This window comes from Notamacropus eugenii, chromosome 1, assembly GCF_028372415.1.
Source record: "Notamacropus eugenii isolate mMacEug1 chromosome 1, mMacEug1.pri_v2, whole genome shotgun sequence".
Lineage (NCBI taxonomy): Eukaryota > Metazoa > Chordata > Mammalia > Diprotodontia > Macropodidae > Notamacropus > Notamacropus eugenii.
Genome location: NC_092872.1, coordinates 296,692,613 through 296,710,385, shown reverse-complemented (window position 1 = coordinate 296,710,385; position 17,773 = coordinate 296,692,613). Strand labels below are relative to the sequence as shown.

Here is a 17,773-nt window from a genome sequence, read left to right as displayed (position 1 = left end):
CCCATCCTATCCCCATGTTTACAAGGCAGGTGTCTCAATGATCAAAACGCCTCAAGGCACAAATTTGACTTCCTATCCCCATTCCCATCTTTGAGATAGGATACTCAAGCATAAAGTCAGTACCTAACTTCTTCACAATCATTGTTCTCACCAAAGTCCTTGACTATTAGCTGATTGGAAATATGCTATTGGACCTCATCTGTTATGACTCACAATCCCACAGAAGATGCAAATTTCTATTCTGTTATATAAGCATGATTTAAAAAAATATTACAGAGCAGCAGCATGATAAAATGGACATGAGGTTGGTTTTAGAGTCAGAAAGACCAAGGTTCAGGTCCACTTCTGAAACATACTAGTTGTGTGACTACAGGCAAATCATTGAATTTATCAGTTCCTTCCAGATAATTCTAGAAATTACAGACAACTGACTCTTTTTGCGTCTATGGGAGGAATTTTTTTTCCTAATGGAATTCCATTCTAGATAAAGAAAAATAAAAATTGAGCCACTGTAGTCAGTAAATTATGGATGGAGGGTGGAGGAAGAGAAGGAGCAAACAATTTTTTAAAAGAGTAGAATTAAAGCAAGTTTCTCACCCTCCAAGTTTTGGGACATATCATTCCTTAAATTCGGGTCATATTCTTGGATGTGACTAAAACTGGGAGTGTTTTCATAGAATTTTAATGGAAGATAAGAGCTAGCTCCCGCTCTTGACCCTTTTAATATTCATCAGAAATTTCTCAAATCTTCTCATCACCACCTAACAGAGCACCCAAAGCTCATTTTCCTTAAACTGTCCATATCATATCCAAGTTATGACCATCAAGGAGTCATCATTTTCTAGACACATTTTGAATTGCTCTGAAAAATTATCCTTTTTTACTCCTATACAAAGTTTCTTATTGGAGAAGTTTCAACAAATTAACACTGAACTAAAGAAATAGTAATGTTTCTTTTCCTTCAAAAATCCTAACATTGCAAGTATCTGCCTTGAATTGAGGTCCTCTTTGCCTCCAAAAGCACTTCCTATAGAATAGATATAAGTATAACACTTAATAGTCACTGATATCCAATGTTAAACAAAATCAGGGATTTCATGAAATTTCATGAAAACACAAAATAAATGAAGCAAATATTGGGAATATAGGGTAACTAAACTAGTGAGCCAGATATAGTTAAACGCAAAGGGCACAGTCTTGATTTGCTAGAAAGTCTACCAAAAAGGTCAATTTTCTATATACTGTCACTCAAAAGATGAACCAAAGATACACAGGGATCCCCTATGGAAATACTGTAACAAGCCAGATATTTTTCTTATTATTATAATTATACTGCTGCTCGGTCACTTCTATAATCATTGAGTAGATACAGAAAGAAAGCAGAATCTTTGATAATTATGAGACTCTACAAATGATAGGTTAAGTATCAAGGAGAGGATAAAAGCATAGTTAGACTAAGACTAATTTGACTTCAATATTTTCTTATTTCTTCTCCATTCCTTTTGCCATAGGAGAATTATCTACTTCCTAACCCCCCCTGAGATTTCACTGGCTCCTGAGGCTGACTTGAGTCATTAATGGGGTTTTCTTGTTGCCTGAGGGCCATCTATGAAGAGCCAGCATCTCTCAGACTTGGTAGATGACTGTCATGCAACTCTCTACTCTTTGCTGATAAAATTTATGGAGACAAAGGGTAGAAGTGAGAGAAGTCTATCTTAACCAGTCCTGTATCATTTCTGAGTATCCTTTCCAGTCTATAGCTAAGTAAAACTCCTTTTGTTAACTGTTAGATTGTCTATGTATAACTAATTTTATTCCAATCTAGAACTTGAGCTACCAAACTGCTCTCATTTAGATATGATCAATCACTTTTTTGGATGATTAAGTCAGGATTAGCTCCAAAAAGCTTCATGGTTGAAGTTGAGGAAAGGCTATGCAGATACAAAGAATGGGATGATCAGATAGCCAGATAAAGTAGCACTGCACTCTATAGCAAAAAACCTTCAGGTGACCTATGGAGAATGCTCTCAATGGGACAAAAAAGAAGACCACCCCATTGCTCAATGATAGGAAGGAATTAGCTTGTTTTATGTAAAGGAGGTTGACATAGAGTTTAAAGATAATGCCAGAGAGAGGCATATGTTGGTGGTGGTTAACAGTTCTAAAGAAGCTGAATTGCTAACATGGAATATGAGAACAAACAAACAAACAAAAACCTAGTCCAGTACCTTTCAACAACTAAGGGCAGAGTGATTGATGATGGATTTATTAACAGTACAAGCGAGAAAGGTAATGCTGATGGGGGCAGGGACTGTCAGGCTACAGGCAGGACATATGGTCTTTAACCCAGAGGTTTAGCTTGGAAAAGGTGTTAAATCCTGTTGAGATTCAGGCTATAAAGTAAGAGAATAGGAGCCAAAGTGAGGAGAATTGAGAGTGATCATTGGTAGTACAAAATCCTTGGGCATATATTATTACTATCTATACCTCCCCCTTCAGGGATCAGGGTAGGGGGACATAAGAGGGGTTACATTTATTGCTAAGGAAGTTGCAGAAGTTAAGTAACAATTTGATGAGTCACTGGAACAATGATAGCTGAGCTTGTGGTCCAATGGGGCCATTTTGGAGATCTCCACAGCTGAGTTTCAAAGACTTAGGGAACTTACAGAAGACTTACTTTTGCAAAGCAACCCATAAAGGGATTATTAGTTGTCCCTTTTCCATAGCTAAGAAGGAGAATTGTATATATTAGCCTAATAAAGATAGATTCCCTTTGTATCTGGTTCCCTAATGTAGATCTACAAGGGAGGAGGTAAAGTTCCTAAAAGAGATGAGTTTGGTAGACCAGGTCTGTGTGTTCCTCAAACCCCAACACAAACACAAAGCACACTACATCCTATGACCAGCTTGTCTAGGGGGCAAGTAGATCCCATTTTCTGGGTGGAACTTTGCCCAAATTCAGCCAAGGCTTTAGCAATGGACATATACATGCCAACAGGTGAAATTAACAGTAAAAGATCAGAGACAAAAGTGGCCAAATATGACTGTCAGTATAAATAGTAATTCTGGAAATGGCCAAAAGATGCATGTACCATAGCTGAGGTGGAAAATTTCCTCTCCTAAAGGAAGCTTTGTTATAGCATATGAAACATGAGATTGATAAGGAACCAATAGATTGCCAACTTATATGACTGCTAGTAAAACTGCATTCTGATATCTGGGATCAGGTAGGTAAGAACTCTTCTGCCCTACCCAAGCTTAAGGCATCCCCTGGAGTCCCTACCCCCTTGATGTCCTGAACCACTCAAGTCTCTGTACCCAGACTTAAGAAGCTTCAAGGACAAGGTCCAAGGCCAAAGTTTCCTTAAGGATAAGTGCATCCTAACTGTAAGAATTTAAGGGCATCAGAGTCTATATGCCCAAGTCACACTAGCCTGGAAAGGGAAGAGCCTAGGACTTCTAGAATTATACCAGGGGACTCTTATGAGATCATAAAGGTATTCCAGTTTTCATGGAAAGTTTCAAGGGACAGATTGCCAAGGAATGTGGGAAGATCTCATCAGAATAGCCATCACAAATGTGACGCAGGGTATAGTGGAAATGGGCACTATGAGTTCTTGGGAATCAGTACCCTATATGATCCTTTTGGCAACCTCCATGCCTCTTATTGTGTGTCGAATCAAATGGAAACATTCAGAATTGCCTGAACCATCCCATATAGTTAAAACCAAATAACATGAGATCTGCGGTAGAAGATGGGTATGCAATATTTCCTCCCTAGTGAGGGAGATAGGACAGCTTAGGTGGTACAGTGGACAAAGCACTGGGCTTGAGGCAGGAAGACCTGAGTTCAAATCAGGCCATAGACGCTTATTAGTTGTGTGACCCTGGGTAAGTCACTTAATCCCATTTGCCTAAATTTCCTCATCTGTGAAATGGGGACACACTGGAGAAAGAAATGGCAAACCACTCCAGTATCTTTGCCAAGAAAACCCCAAATGGGGTCATGAAAATTCAGATACAACTGAAACAACAGAACAACAAAGTTATGGAAGTGAAGGAGGGTGAGAGTCTCCTTACAACAACCCTGTTTTGCTGATAAAAAAGACAAATAATGGCTGGCACACAGTAGACTAGAGAGGACTGGACAAAGTTTTTAGACTCATGACTGCAACCATTCTTGACTTCAACATAGGAAATGATACTCCAGGCAGCTGGTAAGAGGTATGAAATTATTGAACTCACTGATGCTTTTTTTCTTTATTCCTGTGGCTAAAACTAGTCAGAAGTTGTTCAATTTCACCTAGAAAGGAATCCAGTATATCTTCACCATCCTTCCCTAAGGTTGGCTACCTGAACTCTCTGCATTCTGCTGCAGGTTGGTGGGGAGAAAATGAAAGAAGTTTCCCTTCTTGAGGACATCGATATTCACCTCTGTACAGTGATGACACTGCCCTTAGACAGACAAGAATAAGAGGTGAAAAGTCATCCCTAAAAAACACCTAAGTACCAACACACTCAGTCAAGTTTTGGGGAAAGAATGGATAGGAAAAACTCAGATGATTCTGGACAGAGTTAAGAATAAGCTACTAACAATTGCATCCTCACACCCAAAAAGATAGTCCAGAGGTTTATTGGGCTCTTTGGGCTTTGGATTTTTATCTGGATGTATTGATGGCCCCATTTACTAAGTCACCCATACATCTACCTCTTCTGGTGGGACTCAGAACAGTTTGGAAGATCTGTATCAGGTCCAGCAATCTTTTAAAAGGCTTCATTTCATATGAGGAAGGGGATGTAGCCTTTAGCAGGTATCTAGGTATGGCCAAACCAAATGACTGGCAGGCTTATGGCCTCTAGAATTTCCCCAAAGTGGCCATTTATGATGCCACCTTTGAAAAGCATTGACTCAGCTACTACTGTGCCCAAGTTGCTAATGAACCAATAATTCTGGTCAATTCCTAGCAAGAGTTGTTTATTAACAGTTCGGTGATACAAGATAGTCATTCCAACAAGGGTCAGAGCACAAAATTCTTTTGTTAAATGGAAATGGTACATTAAATATCTCACCTAGTTCCTTGGGTGTTGGTAGCCTTTAAAAATAGGTCTCGACTGTGCCAGAGACAGGGACCTCCAATTCAAGTTCCAACATTCTGACTCCTCCACTAATCCAATGAGACCCTGTCTATGAGGACCCAGATCTTGAGAAATACCACTTTGTCTGGTTCGCTAAGAATACCATCTGCTACTGGAGAGGCATGCTCAAGTAAACTTCAATGACCATTAAGAAAGGAAAGGAAGAAGGCAGGAAATGAACATTTATTAAGTACCTACCATGTGCTAGGCACTGTGCTAAGTGCTTTACAAACATCTCATTTGATTTTCACAACAACCCTATGATATGGGGTTACTATTACAATCCAGTAATGTGGATATTATTATCCCCACTTTGTAGAAGAGGAAACTGAGACAGAGGTTAAGTGACTTGTCCAGGGTCACATAGCTAGTATGTGTCTGAAGCTGCATTTGAATTCAGAACTCAGCACTCTACTATACCACCTAAATTTTGTTGTTCACTCATTTCAGTTGTGTCTGGCTCTCTGTGACCTTATTTTGGGGTTTTCTTGGAAAAGATGCTAGAGTGGTTTGCCATTTCTTTCTTCAACTCATTTTACAGATAAAGAACTGAAGCAAACAGGGTTAAATTACTTGTCAAGGGTCACAGAGCTAGCAAGTATCTAAGCCCAGATTTGAATTTAGGAAGATGATCCTTCCTGACTGCAGATCCAGTGCTCTATCCACTGCGCTACCAAACTGCCACCCACCACTAATCAGGTAATGAGGAATATCCTGCAGAATAGATCTCCAGTCAAATCCTCACAGGGGACTCAACTTTGACCCTATGGTTGACATATGAGAGTTTTGAGGAACCTGATAGATAAAATTTTCAGCTACAATGATCCCTGGCAGTAGCCATGGGACTGGCTAAGTGGTTTGGAGCATAGAGAGAACAAAACTGGACAATCTGTTTCTCTTTCTGGGGATCAGATCCCCAATGGAGAAATTATCCTGATGTCTCCTCCCAACATATAATTTTTTGTGGGACATCCAGGCTCATCAGACACATCATATACCCTCTGTTAGAGGTTGGGTACTGGGGCCAAAGTCAATTTGGACATGGGGACTATGATGCTATCTTGCAAGAGGTGTGGGACTATATGACTCCCCTAAGAATGAAGCAATGGTTCTCCTCATGCTTACCAATAAATAACCATTCCAAAAGACTAACATTTCATGATCCTGCATGGTTCCCCATTTGCCACCAGCTTATACTGGTCTCCTTCCTTCATCTCAAGCCAAGAGTTTTGCCCTTTTCCAGCATATGCCATCATTGTGCCAGTCACTGTGCAACTACCACCAAAGTTCTTACAGAACATATCTTTCTTCCTTGTTATACCTCACCCCTGAATCATTGGCTTTGATCAGGGCACCTACTTCATCTTCATGGATGTCTGTGACTGGGCATCACATCTCCTGGATTTTAACCTTTTCTGTACCATTTCCATTCTGCTTTCAGTGTTTAACAGTGGAATGAGCTTTCAAAACAACAGTCCTGTCATTATGACCCTATTTGTCATGGTTCCCTGCCCCATATCCCATAAGTTATGTCTCTAACAAATTGACATACTCTAGGAAGGGGAAAGTATCTCTGGTTCATTGGTTTCTGGAAGATTTACTGGATAAGGATAGACTGACTTCAGACATCATCTCGGTTGCTTTCTCTCAGGCTCTTCCTTATTCCATCTCCTGTACAGTTTCCTGGGCCTCAGGGTCCCAGATCCCTCAAAAGCCTCTATGCAACCTGAGGAAATGACTCATTTAATAGGTCTCCTTTCCTCCAGGATGGTTCATATAACTTTTAGGAAAGGGTTTTGGGGACCCTAGGGTAGAATTTTGAGGTCTTTTGGTTTCTAACAATATGTGGGGAAGTAAGACTGTATCTACATAGCCATGATCATTGCAAATTTTCCAGAATGAAAGAAAATCCTTACCTGAACCCCTGAATGAAGATAATGGAGAGTCTTTACCTAGCCCTTGTGGGAGTAGGGAACAGCCTCTCAACAGAGGCCTCCAAATGGGCAAAGCATGATATTTTTCATATGATAGAGATCCCAGGGAGAGGGAGATTTGGGACAATAGACCAAGGAACCATGACTGAATGAAGAGACATTCAGAAGGAGTGTAAGTATCAACTCAGATCCTGGGACAAGTTATATCCAAGAGAGTTATTTTACTCCAGAAGACTTTGGGCCATGATGAGAACTGTTGACTGAGATAAAATATCACATGTTGTTGTTCTGATGTTCCTGGTACTGTTCCTGTTCTTTGTCACTGTTCTACAACAAACCCACTGTGAACTGCTGATCTTTAAGATTTGAGACCTGATCCTTTCATGGAAGGGGAAAGTGAAACCTAAGATTTCTGGTCTTTGTTCTTCACATTCTGCCATTTCTTCTAGAGATACTTACACTGCCTGTTTGTCATTTGTATGGGGTCTTGGGGGGATGTCTTTCTGTTAGTTCTTCTTTTTGTTTCTCCAATGCTGTCTAGGATAAACTTCTCACTTTCCAAAGGTGAGTACTGCCCAATATGGGTCCTAAAGGCATTTATGTGGTCCTCTAGGAGACCTTTAGGACCTGATCACCATTTTATAAGGTGTGAGAGGTACAATATCCACCGTGGTCCCGGCCATTTGGAAGGTGTACTGGGCTTTGAATCAAGAAGACCGGAGTTCAATGCTGCTCCGGAGTCATTTAACCTCTCCACACCTCAGTTTCCTCATCTGTAAATAGGGATAACAGTAGCACTACCTCACAGAGTTGTGAAGATTATATGAGACAATATTTACATAGTGTGCTTTGTAAATTTGTATGCTGTACTTTGTATAATGTAGAATGTACATTTGTACAATGTACTTTGTAAACCTTAAAGTACTTTACGAATCTTAGCTGTGCTAGTTTGTTTGTTTGTTTTTCCTAAATGGCAAGGAAGCTATCCTTGAGCCATGACTGGTCCAGAAAGCCAAGACTTGAGCTATTGATACTGATTCGTGGTTGTCTAAGGGCATTGAAAGAAGACAGCCTGCAGAGAGTCAAAGCCCCTCAGACTTGGTGGAAGCCACACTGTCACATAAGCCATCATACACTGCTGACTAGATACATTTCTCTACAGAGACAAAGGGGGCAGCATCTACCTGAATCAGTGCCGTAACTTTTCTACAGCATGGCTAAGTAAAACTTCTTTTGTTAACTATTGGATGGTCTAGAAGTGTCTTCTTTTATTTTAGTCTCAAACCTGAATTTCCAGGACAATCTGAGTCAGGTTTGGCCTATATGGCTTTTAAATAGGTATAATTTCAGTGTTTAAAATCTATTAAATAACTTAAGACAACCACAAATGCAAACAGAGGATTTATTCCTGGCACAATTCTAAATATATCATTGACTCACATGCTCAAGGGTTTAGGAGAGTGAGTGAGTGTGTGAGTGTGTGTGTGAGTGTGTGTGTGTGTGTGTGTGTGTGTGTGTGTGTAAGACACAGAAGCCTATTCAATTTATTGTTTATGTACCACCACTTGTATTGAATTGATGAGCTAAAGAGGCTGGAGGTGGGGTTAGAAAGGGGGAGATTCATCAATTGCTCAATTCATTTACTGACCAATGATTTATTAAGAGCCTACTGTGTATAGAACACAGTATTAGGCATTGGGAGAAATGACAAAAACACAAATAACTGTAGTACAAAATAAAAGACATGAGCTACAATTCTCAAAAAACGTTTTATTCTAAGTAATAAATAGAGAGAGGAGATGACTTACAAAGCCAGGAATGTAAAGCAAGATTTCACCCCCAAACCATTTGTTAGATAAACTAATTTTGGCCATCATGGTGGGGAGGCTGGCATCTTTAATTTATTTGGGAGAGCTCTAATCTATTTCTCCCGTCTTTGCTGTTCCTAATTAGTTGGAGGAAACACCCTTGCTCACCCAACCCCTCAGTTTAAGAGGCTTTCATATCAAATCAAGTGGCTTCATTTAAAAGGCATCCTCATCTACATCCATAAAAGTCACTCACACAGAGACTCCTTACTTGCTCTAACCTTGAAAATCCTGCTGCCAAGGATTTAGGACACACACTGGGTCTAATCGGCCACATTTTAACTGCGGCTGTTACACATCTGGTCATAAAAGCAAGGTACAACCCAACACAGACAAGCACTTTTCTTTCATAGAGTGGTTTGAATACTGATCTCAGAATGATAAAGGGGCTTCAAACGAAATCACTATGTCTGATGAGTGATTAAGCCTCTCCATGCCTTGCCATTTTCTCCTCTTTCACATCCAGACTACTGCTATAAAGATGATTCTCATACAGCAGTGGGGGCTAAAAAAGATTCTGAGATTTCAAAACAGATACAAGAGAAAAACTAGTGAGATTATCTAGTGGAGCACACATTGATGGAAGAGTCAGTTCACTTTCATAAAATTCAAGTTTACTTTTTTTTATAGCACATTGGGCATTCATATTGACTTGGGATAGCAACTATTTCTTAGCTACAGATGAGTAAATAGTTCATTTCTGTGCTGGAGATTGCCTGGAGTTTGCAAAAATTGAACTGCTAAAGATTACAGGATGAATTCATTTTACCCTAAAATTGTAGGAAGGAAATCTATAGAAAAAATTCACAAGCTGTTTGTCAATACAATGCACTAGGGACAATCCTGTTCTCCGAAAAAGAATTGCATTTTATCCCTCTTTCCAAACAGAGCAAAGGTCAGAATCATACAATTTCCAAACAGAGTAGTGCTGGAAACATGCAGAGTTGCTACTTCATGCTGCACATTTTTTTCTTCTATTCCCTCACTATATAGCTATTCGCCGCCGCCACCCCCCCCCCCCCCAGCATTTCAGTTTTGCCCTACATATGAGCACCAAGATTTTGTTTTGATTTAATTAGAAATGCTCACTTAACCCCCCTCCCCCCCAGGATCTTGTTTTGCTACTGGATTGATAGCTCAAAGCTGTGTGGGAGCAGGGGGGAGGTGGTGACCAAGAGATCCTAGCCCTGAGGAAGCAGTTGCAGGTTGTGACAACAGGAAATCGATACGTTAGGTGAGGCTCCTTAGCAGGAATCAGAAGGAATTGGGGCAATCAGCAAAGTTGTGGAAGGAAAGGATGCTGAAACAACGGGGGCGATAGTGAAACTAGTAATTAATCACGAAGCAGGAGAGAACATCGAGCACCTTTAGATCAAAATACCCCAGGAGAAGGGAGGTGGGGGGGGAACCACATCTCTAACTTAGCTGTAAGTGTCCCAGAGAAGCTGCAGAAAAGTAAAGAAGCAGCTGAAGAAAACCCGCTCTGTTTTAACCTCTTCTCAAATAAAGCCAACGAGAGCACGGACTGAAAAGTGGGGAAAGGAACAGACCTTTGCTCTTTCTTAAGGGATAAGGAGAAATACCTTTGGAGCTAGGCACAGCTGCCTCTTCCCAGGTGGAAGGGGGAGCGGGGGTGGGCTGGAAGAGCAGAGGCAGCGCTTCGTCTTTGGGTCCCTCTGCCTGCTCCGGGGAGACCACAGCCCACAGGGAGAGGGCTACGCAGGCACGCACTTACCCTGGGTCCCGTAGCTCTATGGCTGGGAGTTTGCGGGAGATGCACCAGCACCAGGAGCAGCTGGGAAGTAACCAGCCGGCTCCAGCGCCCGGGAAGCATTTTGACAGCGACGGTCGTGGGGTGGGTAGCAGGCTCCGCACACACCGCCTCCCCACCCCCTGCTTCGCCCCTGGACGAGACTCGCGGTTCGTGGGAGAGGAGAGAGGTCCCGATGCGGGTGCTCCCGGAGTCTGCTTTCAAAACGCACGGTCATGAAACAAGGAGCAGACGTGGGATGCGGAGGCAGGCGGACAGCCTGGGCTGCAGCCGAGCGCTAGCGCGTGCTCTCCTTGGTCGGCTCGGCTGGGCTCTGCCAGTCCCACCGAGGTAGCAGGTTAAAAGCCTTATCCCCGGGCCATGAGAATCCCCGTTATAAACTCTGGGAGGGGCGGAGCCGGGCAGGCCTGATGGACGCCTAGGAGGGCCAGTGGCGGTCGAAAAGATGACAAGTAGAAGCCAATAGGAAAAAGAAAGGAGAGGGAGAGGTCATTTCCCCCCTCCCTGTCTCCCCCACACTCCTTCGCTACTTCGGTGGATTTGGTCAAAAGAGCTGGGTTGGCCAGCCTAATTCTTGAGCAAGGAGGGTAAAAAGAAAACCTCTGCTCTCTGCATTTCTTTCTTGAGCCTCTCACCCTCAACTTGGACAGGGTTTACGCAATCTTCCATCCCATTACCCCATGAGAAGCCGTAACTGGTTGGCAATTGTATAATAGTCATACGCTTTACCACTATGGAAGTACTTTTACATTCTCAACGGCCCTATGGGGTAGATAGGGTAGGTCTTAACTGTTCCCATTTTAAAGATGAAGAAGTTGAAGCTAAGGGAGGGTAGTAAAGGTGAGAGAAACGCTCCTCCCTTGACTCATTGTCCAGTGTTCTTTCTAATAATTTCGGTAGCCAGTAATAGAGAAGGTGAAACGAAGAAAGGGCACTGTATGTGTATTCTCGGGGGAAGCAAAGGGGAAAAGGAGCTAAGTTTGTTAATAAAGGAATGAGAAGGATCAGAGTGGGAAATTGATTTAAGCATCACTGGATGTGAGAAATTAAATTACACAAGATGGGAGATTTCAGCGGAGATTGGTTCACTGTCGGCTGGCAATATCCTAATGAGGAATTAATTTATTGGGTGGGGTTAGATTAGATGACATATAACACCTCTTCCAACCATAGAGAACTAACTGACTTCTAAAATCTAATGCTCCAAGGTGCTAAATTCTAGTTCCCAGACCTGGGATTCTCCTCTTTCCTTATAAAACACACAACTTTCTAACAGGCTCCCTACTTCCAATCTCTCTTCTCTTCAATCAATTAGAATACAGAATTTGGAGTCAAAGGACTTATGTTTGAGTTACCTCTGCCATGATTATCTACGGGACTTTGGGCAAGCCAGGTCACTTCTCATTGCCTCAGTTTCCTAATTTATAAATTGAGGGTGTTAGACTGTTGCTGTTGTTGAGTCATGCCCAGCTCTTCATGACTCCATTTGGGGTTTTCTTAGCAAAAATCTACGGGAATGGTTTGCCATTTCCTTTTCCAGTGTGTCCTCATTTTACAGATGAGGAAACTGAGTTAAGTGACTTGCTCAGGGTCAGTAAATGTCTGAAGCTGGATTTGAATTCAGGTCTTCTTGACTCCAGGACCAGCACTCAATCCACTGAGCCACCTCACTGCCCTCTAAGGTTGCTTCTAGTTCTAAATTTATTTTCTTAAATCATGCACACTCCTGCCAAAATAATTGTAACACACAAGAAGGAAAAGGACTGGCTCTTTAGTCAGAAAACCTAGATTCAGCTCTACCTCTGATGCTTACTATCTATGTGAGGTTGGTTTGTTTGGGTAAGTCTGATGGATGACACCATTTAATTGGTGGGTCTCCATTTTTTCATCTATAAAGTGACAGGATTTGTACTGGATAAATTGTAAGATCTGTTTCATCTGTAGATCTATGAAACTATGATTTTCAAAAACTAATAATGACTTCTTATTGTCTATAATAGTGGATTCCATGGTAAAGACTGGGAATCCAGGGATGTATGAGCAACTGATCTCATGGGAAATTGGGTCACATGCAATCTAATCCAATAAACATTTATTGAGCAATTACCATGTGCTAGGCATCGTGCTAAGCACTGGGGATTTAAGTAATGAAAAGACAGTTCCTGCTCTCAAGGAACTTACAATCAAAAGGGAGGAGAAAATATACAAAAGGAGAATATACAATATACAAAATATACAAAAGAAAAGAGGGGGGGGAGGGGGGGAGGGTCACCTGGAGGCATCTTGTTCTGTGAAGTTAAAATCTGATCGAAAAGCATATGAAGAGTGGAGTAAGTTGTAAAATCCAGTTTCTGCCTTCTACAAAGGAAAGCATTGAAAAGGGTTTGGTACTTCACTCCATAGCTCTCCAATCAGAGTGTACAGGAGGCGAAGGTGGGTGGTATAAATCAAGGCTTGAGATAGTGGCATGGTGATGAGATTAGAGGTGGTGAATTTAACCTGGGAGGGGTGTCGTGCTCCTGGGAGATTTGAGATAGAGCAATTATTTAATTGGTCTAACACTAGCCTTTTTTGCCCTTATCTCCCAACACTCCCCCATTCATCACCCTCCCTCCTTTTTAGAAATCTCCAAGTTCCTCCTGGAACAGCTAGGTGGCACAGTGAATAGAGCACCAGGTCTGGAGTTAGGGAAGATTTCTCTTCCTGAGTTCAAATATGGCCTCAGATACTAGCTGTGTGACTCTGGGCAAGTCATTTAACTCCCCTTGCCTCAGTTTCCTCAACTGTAAAATGAGGGGATGGCAAACCACTCCTGTATCTTTGCCAAGAAAACCCCAAAGGGGGTCATGAAGGTTTGGACACAACTGAACAACAACAACATGCGTCAGAAACTTAAAACATTCAATTAAATTCCAGGCTAAGGATTTTTTATTTTATTTGCTAGGTAATAAGGAGCCATGGAAGACTTTTGATGTAGGACATGACACAGATTTTCATTAGGAAAATTATTTTAGTGGCAGTGCGAAGATGAGAATGGATTGCAGATAGACCAGGAGTAGATAGGGTAGTGAGAAGATTATTTCAATAATCCAAGACTTGGACTCCAAGTAATAAAGTCTCAAACTAGGATAGTAGCCAAAAGAAGAATGGGATTATTACATATTTATGCAGATAAATCACTATCTAACAAGGAATCAAATGCAGCAAAGGACTAGGAGACCATATACTAACCCAGGCTCATGAGGAATCTTAAGATGGCCTTCAATTATGCCCATATGCCCAGTTTTGGCATGACAGAAATCAATGACCTCTCTCAGTGGAGCCTTAGATTAAGTGTCCCTAAATTCAATGGAAATCAGCTCAGATGGACTGAATGGTCTGTCTTTTCATCTTTCCTGAATAAGTACTTTGAGTTTAGACCACACAATCTAGCATTTAAAGCAAAGTTTTGTATCTTTCCTGTGTCACATACCGTGAAAGACTTTGTCTTTATATTTCTTCTGTATTCCTCTGCTTCCATAGCACAACATAGGTACTCAATCACTACCATGCTGGATTGATTGCTTTTCCATATAACTGGTTATGGAGATAATCATTTGATGTCAGTATGTAATCAGCTGTTGTCAACTGACCAATTATAAGGCAACATCCCTTTCTAGGAACCATTATTATGAGTTGAATTTCAGAAGAAGTACCCCTTTTTCTTGTTAAGGTATTTGCCTCCCAGGGGCATCCCACAAAACATATATCCAAATTAATTTGGATACAGGAGGTGGAGGGACCCTGGGGAATGAATTGCTTTTTTATTTTAACTATTATTCAACTTTTTATTGTTGTTCTTCAGTCATTTTCAGGCACATCTGACTCTTTATGACCCCATTTGGGGTTTTCTTGCAAAGATCCTGGAGTGGTTTGCCATTTCCTTCTCCAGTTCATTCTATAGGTGAGGAAAATGAGGCAAACAGGGTTAAGCGATTTGCCCAGTCACACAGCTAGTGTCTGAGGCCAGGTTTGAATTCAGGTCTTCCTGACTTCAGGCCCACCGCTCTATCTACTGAGCCACCTAGCTGCCTAAAACAGTTGTTATCCTGACCTAGTCATGTCTCAAAGGCTAACTTCTCCATGTCTTTACTCAGTTCTATCCCTTGCCAAATCCATCAGATCCTTCCTTCACCAAATATTCTATTGTGCTCTCATATCTTTGTTTTCTCCAGCAAATATCTCTTACCTGTTTGCCTATGAATATACCTGTTCCTTCTACCCATGCTCCTATACGTATGTTTTGATGTTTGTTGGTATAGAGACCTGGCAAATGAAAAAATCCCCTCTCCCAGTGCAGACCAGCAAATGCTCTGCAAGTTAGAGTTTAGGATACTGAGAAGTGAATTGCCCAGGGTCCCAAGACCAGTATGAATACTGGGACAAGGCTAGTTTTCTAACTCTTATGTCATGCTTTCCTCCTTGTTTGCTCTAGTCTTATTTTTTCCCCCAAATCTTTATTTTTTCCTTAAAATACCATCAATTCATTCTGTCCTCTTCCCTGCTAAATTCCTCCCCAAAAGTCTATACTTAATACTCACTGTCTGTACTTGGTAACCATCAATTTACTCCTCAATCCCTTGTAATCCAAATCCCATCTCCAACTCTCCTTAATGAAAGTATGCCCTAATCACCAAATCTAATGACTTCTCATCCCTCCTCAACTTCCTTGATGTGTCTACAAAATTTGTCACAGTTGATGATCCCTCAAAAGCTACTTTCTTCTCCCTTAACTATCCTGATATTGTTTCCTTATCTGTCTTTCTCCCTCTCTCTATAGCTGTTTCTCCTATTGCTTTCATTGGCTCTTCCTCTAATCCTGATTATAAATGTTGATTTTTTCCAAAGTTCTATTCTTGAGCCAATTCCATTATTATATATCTTCCTTGATGATCTCATCTGGCCATACAATATTCCAGAAGCCACGTCATGAAGCGTCTTTAAAGCATCATAAAACCATAGTATTAAAGGTAGAAGGGATGCCTTAGAGGCCATCATCCAACACATTCATTTTACAGATGAAGAAATAAAGCTCAGAGGCATGAAGTGACTTGCCCAAAGTTATTCAATTTAGTAAATGTAGGACAATTCTCCTGATTACCTTGTTAAGCAATTTTTCCATTTAGTTTTACTGCCTCCCATACAGAAATAATATTAGTATCATAGCTAGGTGATGCAGTGGATAGAGCCCTGGACCTGGAATCAGGAAGACCTGAGTTCAAATCTGACCTCAGATACTTACTAGCTGTGTGACCCTGGGCAAGTCATTTAACTCTGCCTCAGTTTCCTCATCTGTAAAATGATCCGGAGAAGGAAATGGCAAACCACTCTGGTAAATTGGCCAAAAAAACCCCAAATGGTTCAAGAAGAGCTGGACACAGTTGAGCAACCACTGAAAAACAAATCATAGATATAGAGCTAGAAAGTGAGATGACTTATCCAGCGTTACATAAGTAATAAGCATAAGAGGTATAATTTGTACCCATGAACTCTCAGAGATACTGTACCTTGCTAATTCTTCTTAACTCCAAAGACCTTTTTCTGTACTTCATTTTCACATTCTATCTTGCATTATAGTTACCTATATTTAATCTCCCTCCTCTAAATTGTAAAATCTCTAGGCTAGAAACAACATCTCATTCATCTTTGTATACCGGCCCCCTCCTCCAAAAAGCATTTTCAGGATGGTTTCCATATCATAGGTTTTTAATAAATGTTTGTTGAATGAATGATTAAATTATTGGATTAATGAATGAAGATATTCCCCTTTTGCAGTTTGGGAATGTCTTCTGCCTACTTTGTTATTGTTAAGTAATTTTTTAATTATGTCCAACTATCTGTGACTCCATTTATGGTTTTCTTGGCAAAGATACCTGAGTGGTTTGCATTTCCTTCTCCAACTCATTTTATAGGTGAGGAAACTGAAGCAAACAGATATAAATGCCTTGCCCAAGGTCACACAGCTAGTAAATATCTGAGGCCAGATTTGAACTCAGGACGATGATTCTTCCTGACTCCAGGACTAACACTCTATCCACTGTACCATCTACCTTCCCCTTAGCTTCCTGCTAAAGTCCTTTACCTGCAGACATTTTTTTCACCGTTTCTTTAGATTTGTCCCTCTGTCCTTGTGCTAGTCCAGCTTTCAATAATAAAAATGAGATGATTTTAGTGGTTTTAGTGGTGACATGAGTAGGTGGCAAAAGCACTTCACATCTTTTTCTTTGTAATTGAAGTTTCATCCCTTGCCATCTTGTCCTCCTAGGGGTATCTGTACAATTCCTAGAGGGTATAGCCTGTTCTTATGGAATCCAACTTCTACCAGTGTTTTGGTCTTGATGCTATAGAAAAATGAAATCATTCCATGGATGGACAGCAACCCTCAAAATAAAACTTAAACAGTTAGAATAAAATTTGTAGACTACATAAATCCATCAGAGAAATCCACTACATTATTTAAATAGCGGTAATTGTTAGAAGTTCTTTCACTAAATCTTCCTATAATATGCAGCCATGGCTCCTACTTCTGCCTTTTGAGACTAATAGGAACAAATCTAATCCTTCTTTTCTGTATCATTTCTTCAAACACTTAAAGACAGTTGGCATGTCCATCCCAAAATTTCTCTTTAAATATCTCCAATTCTGTCCATCAGTCCTCATTCTTCTGCATGTCTTCCTGAAATCTAAGTTCATCAGTAAATTTCTCTATGATTTCATGTCAACCTTTCTGATATTTTAATCCTTGTCAAAATGATTTCCTTTATTTCTTCAGAATTTCATTCTTGAGAGATTCTCTTTTCTTCTAGGCTGACTTCTGAAGAATTTTAGCCATGGGGTTCTACTTGCTTTTTCTCTGAAACTTTTGATATATGTTCTGCTTGATTCTAGGTATGATTTCAGATTATGTCCAGTTTTCTTCTCCTTCTCGATCACTGATTCTAAAATGGTTCCTTCTCCCAAGTTTCTCTTGATTCCCACTCCAGAAAATTAGCATTTCCATACTGGTTTTCTTGCGGTGGTTAGCA

At 40.8% G+C, this 17,773-nt stretch overlaps 1 protein-coding gene across 4 annotated transcripts in view; it reads right to left on the bottom strand.

The window, feature by feature from the left end:
• SMOC1 (SPARC related modular calcium binding 1) overlaps positions 1-11,087 on the bottom strand; it is a 224,677-nt gene extending 213,590 nt beyond the window's left edge. For 2 of the 4 annotated variants that reach the window (XM_072629249.1, XM_072629252.1), the window contains exon 1: positions 10,674-11,086. In XM_072629249.1, coding sequence (XP_072485350.1) covers positions 10,674-10,772 — 99 coding nt within the window. In that variant the 5' untranslated portion in view covers positions 10,773-11,086. Of the gene's footprint in view, positions 1-10,673 lie in introns of all 4 variants that reach the window. The other 2 variants (XM_072629250.1, XM_072629251.1) reach the window with 2 other exon arrangements.
• Positions 11,088-17,773: the final 6,686 nt, after the last annotated feature.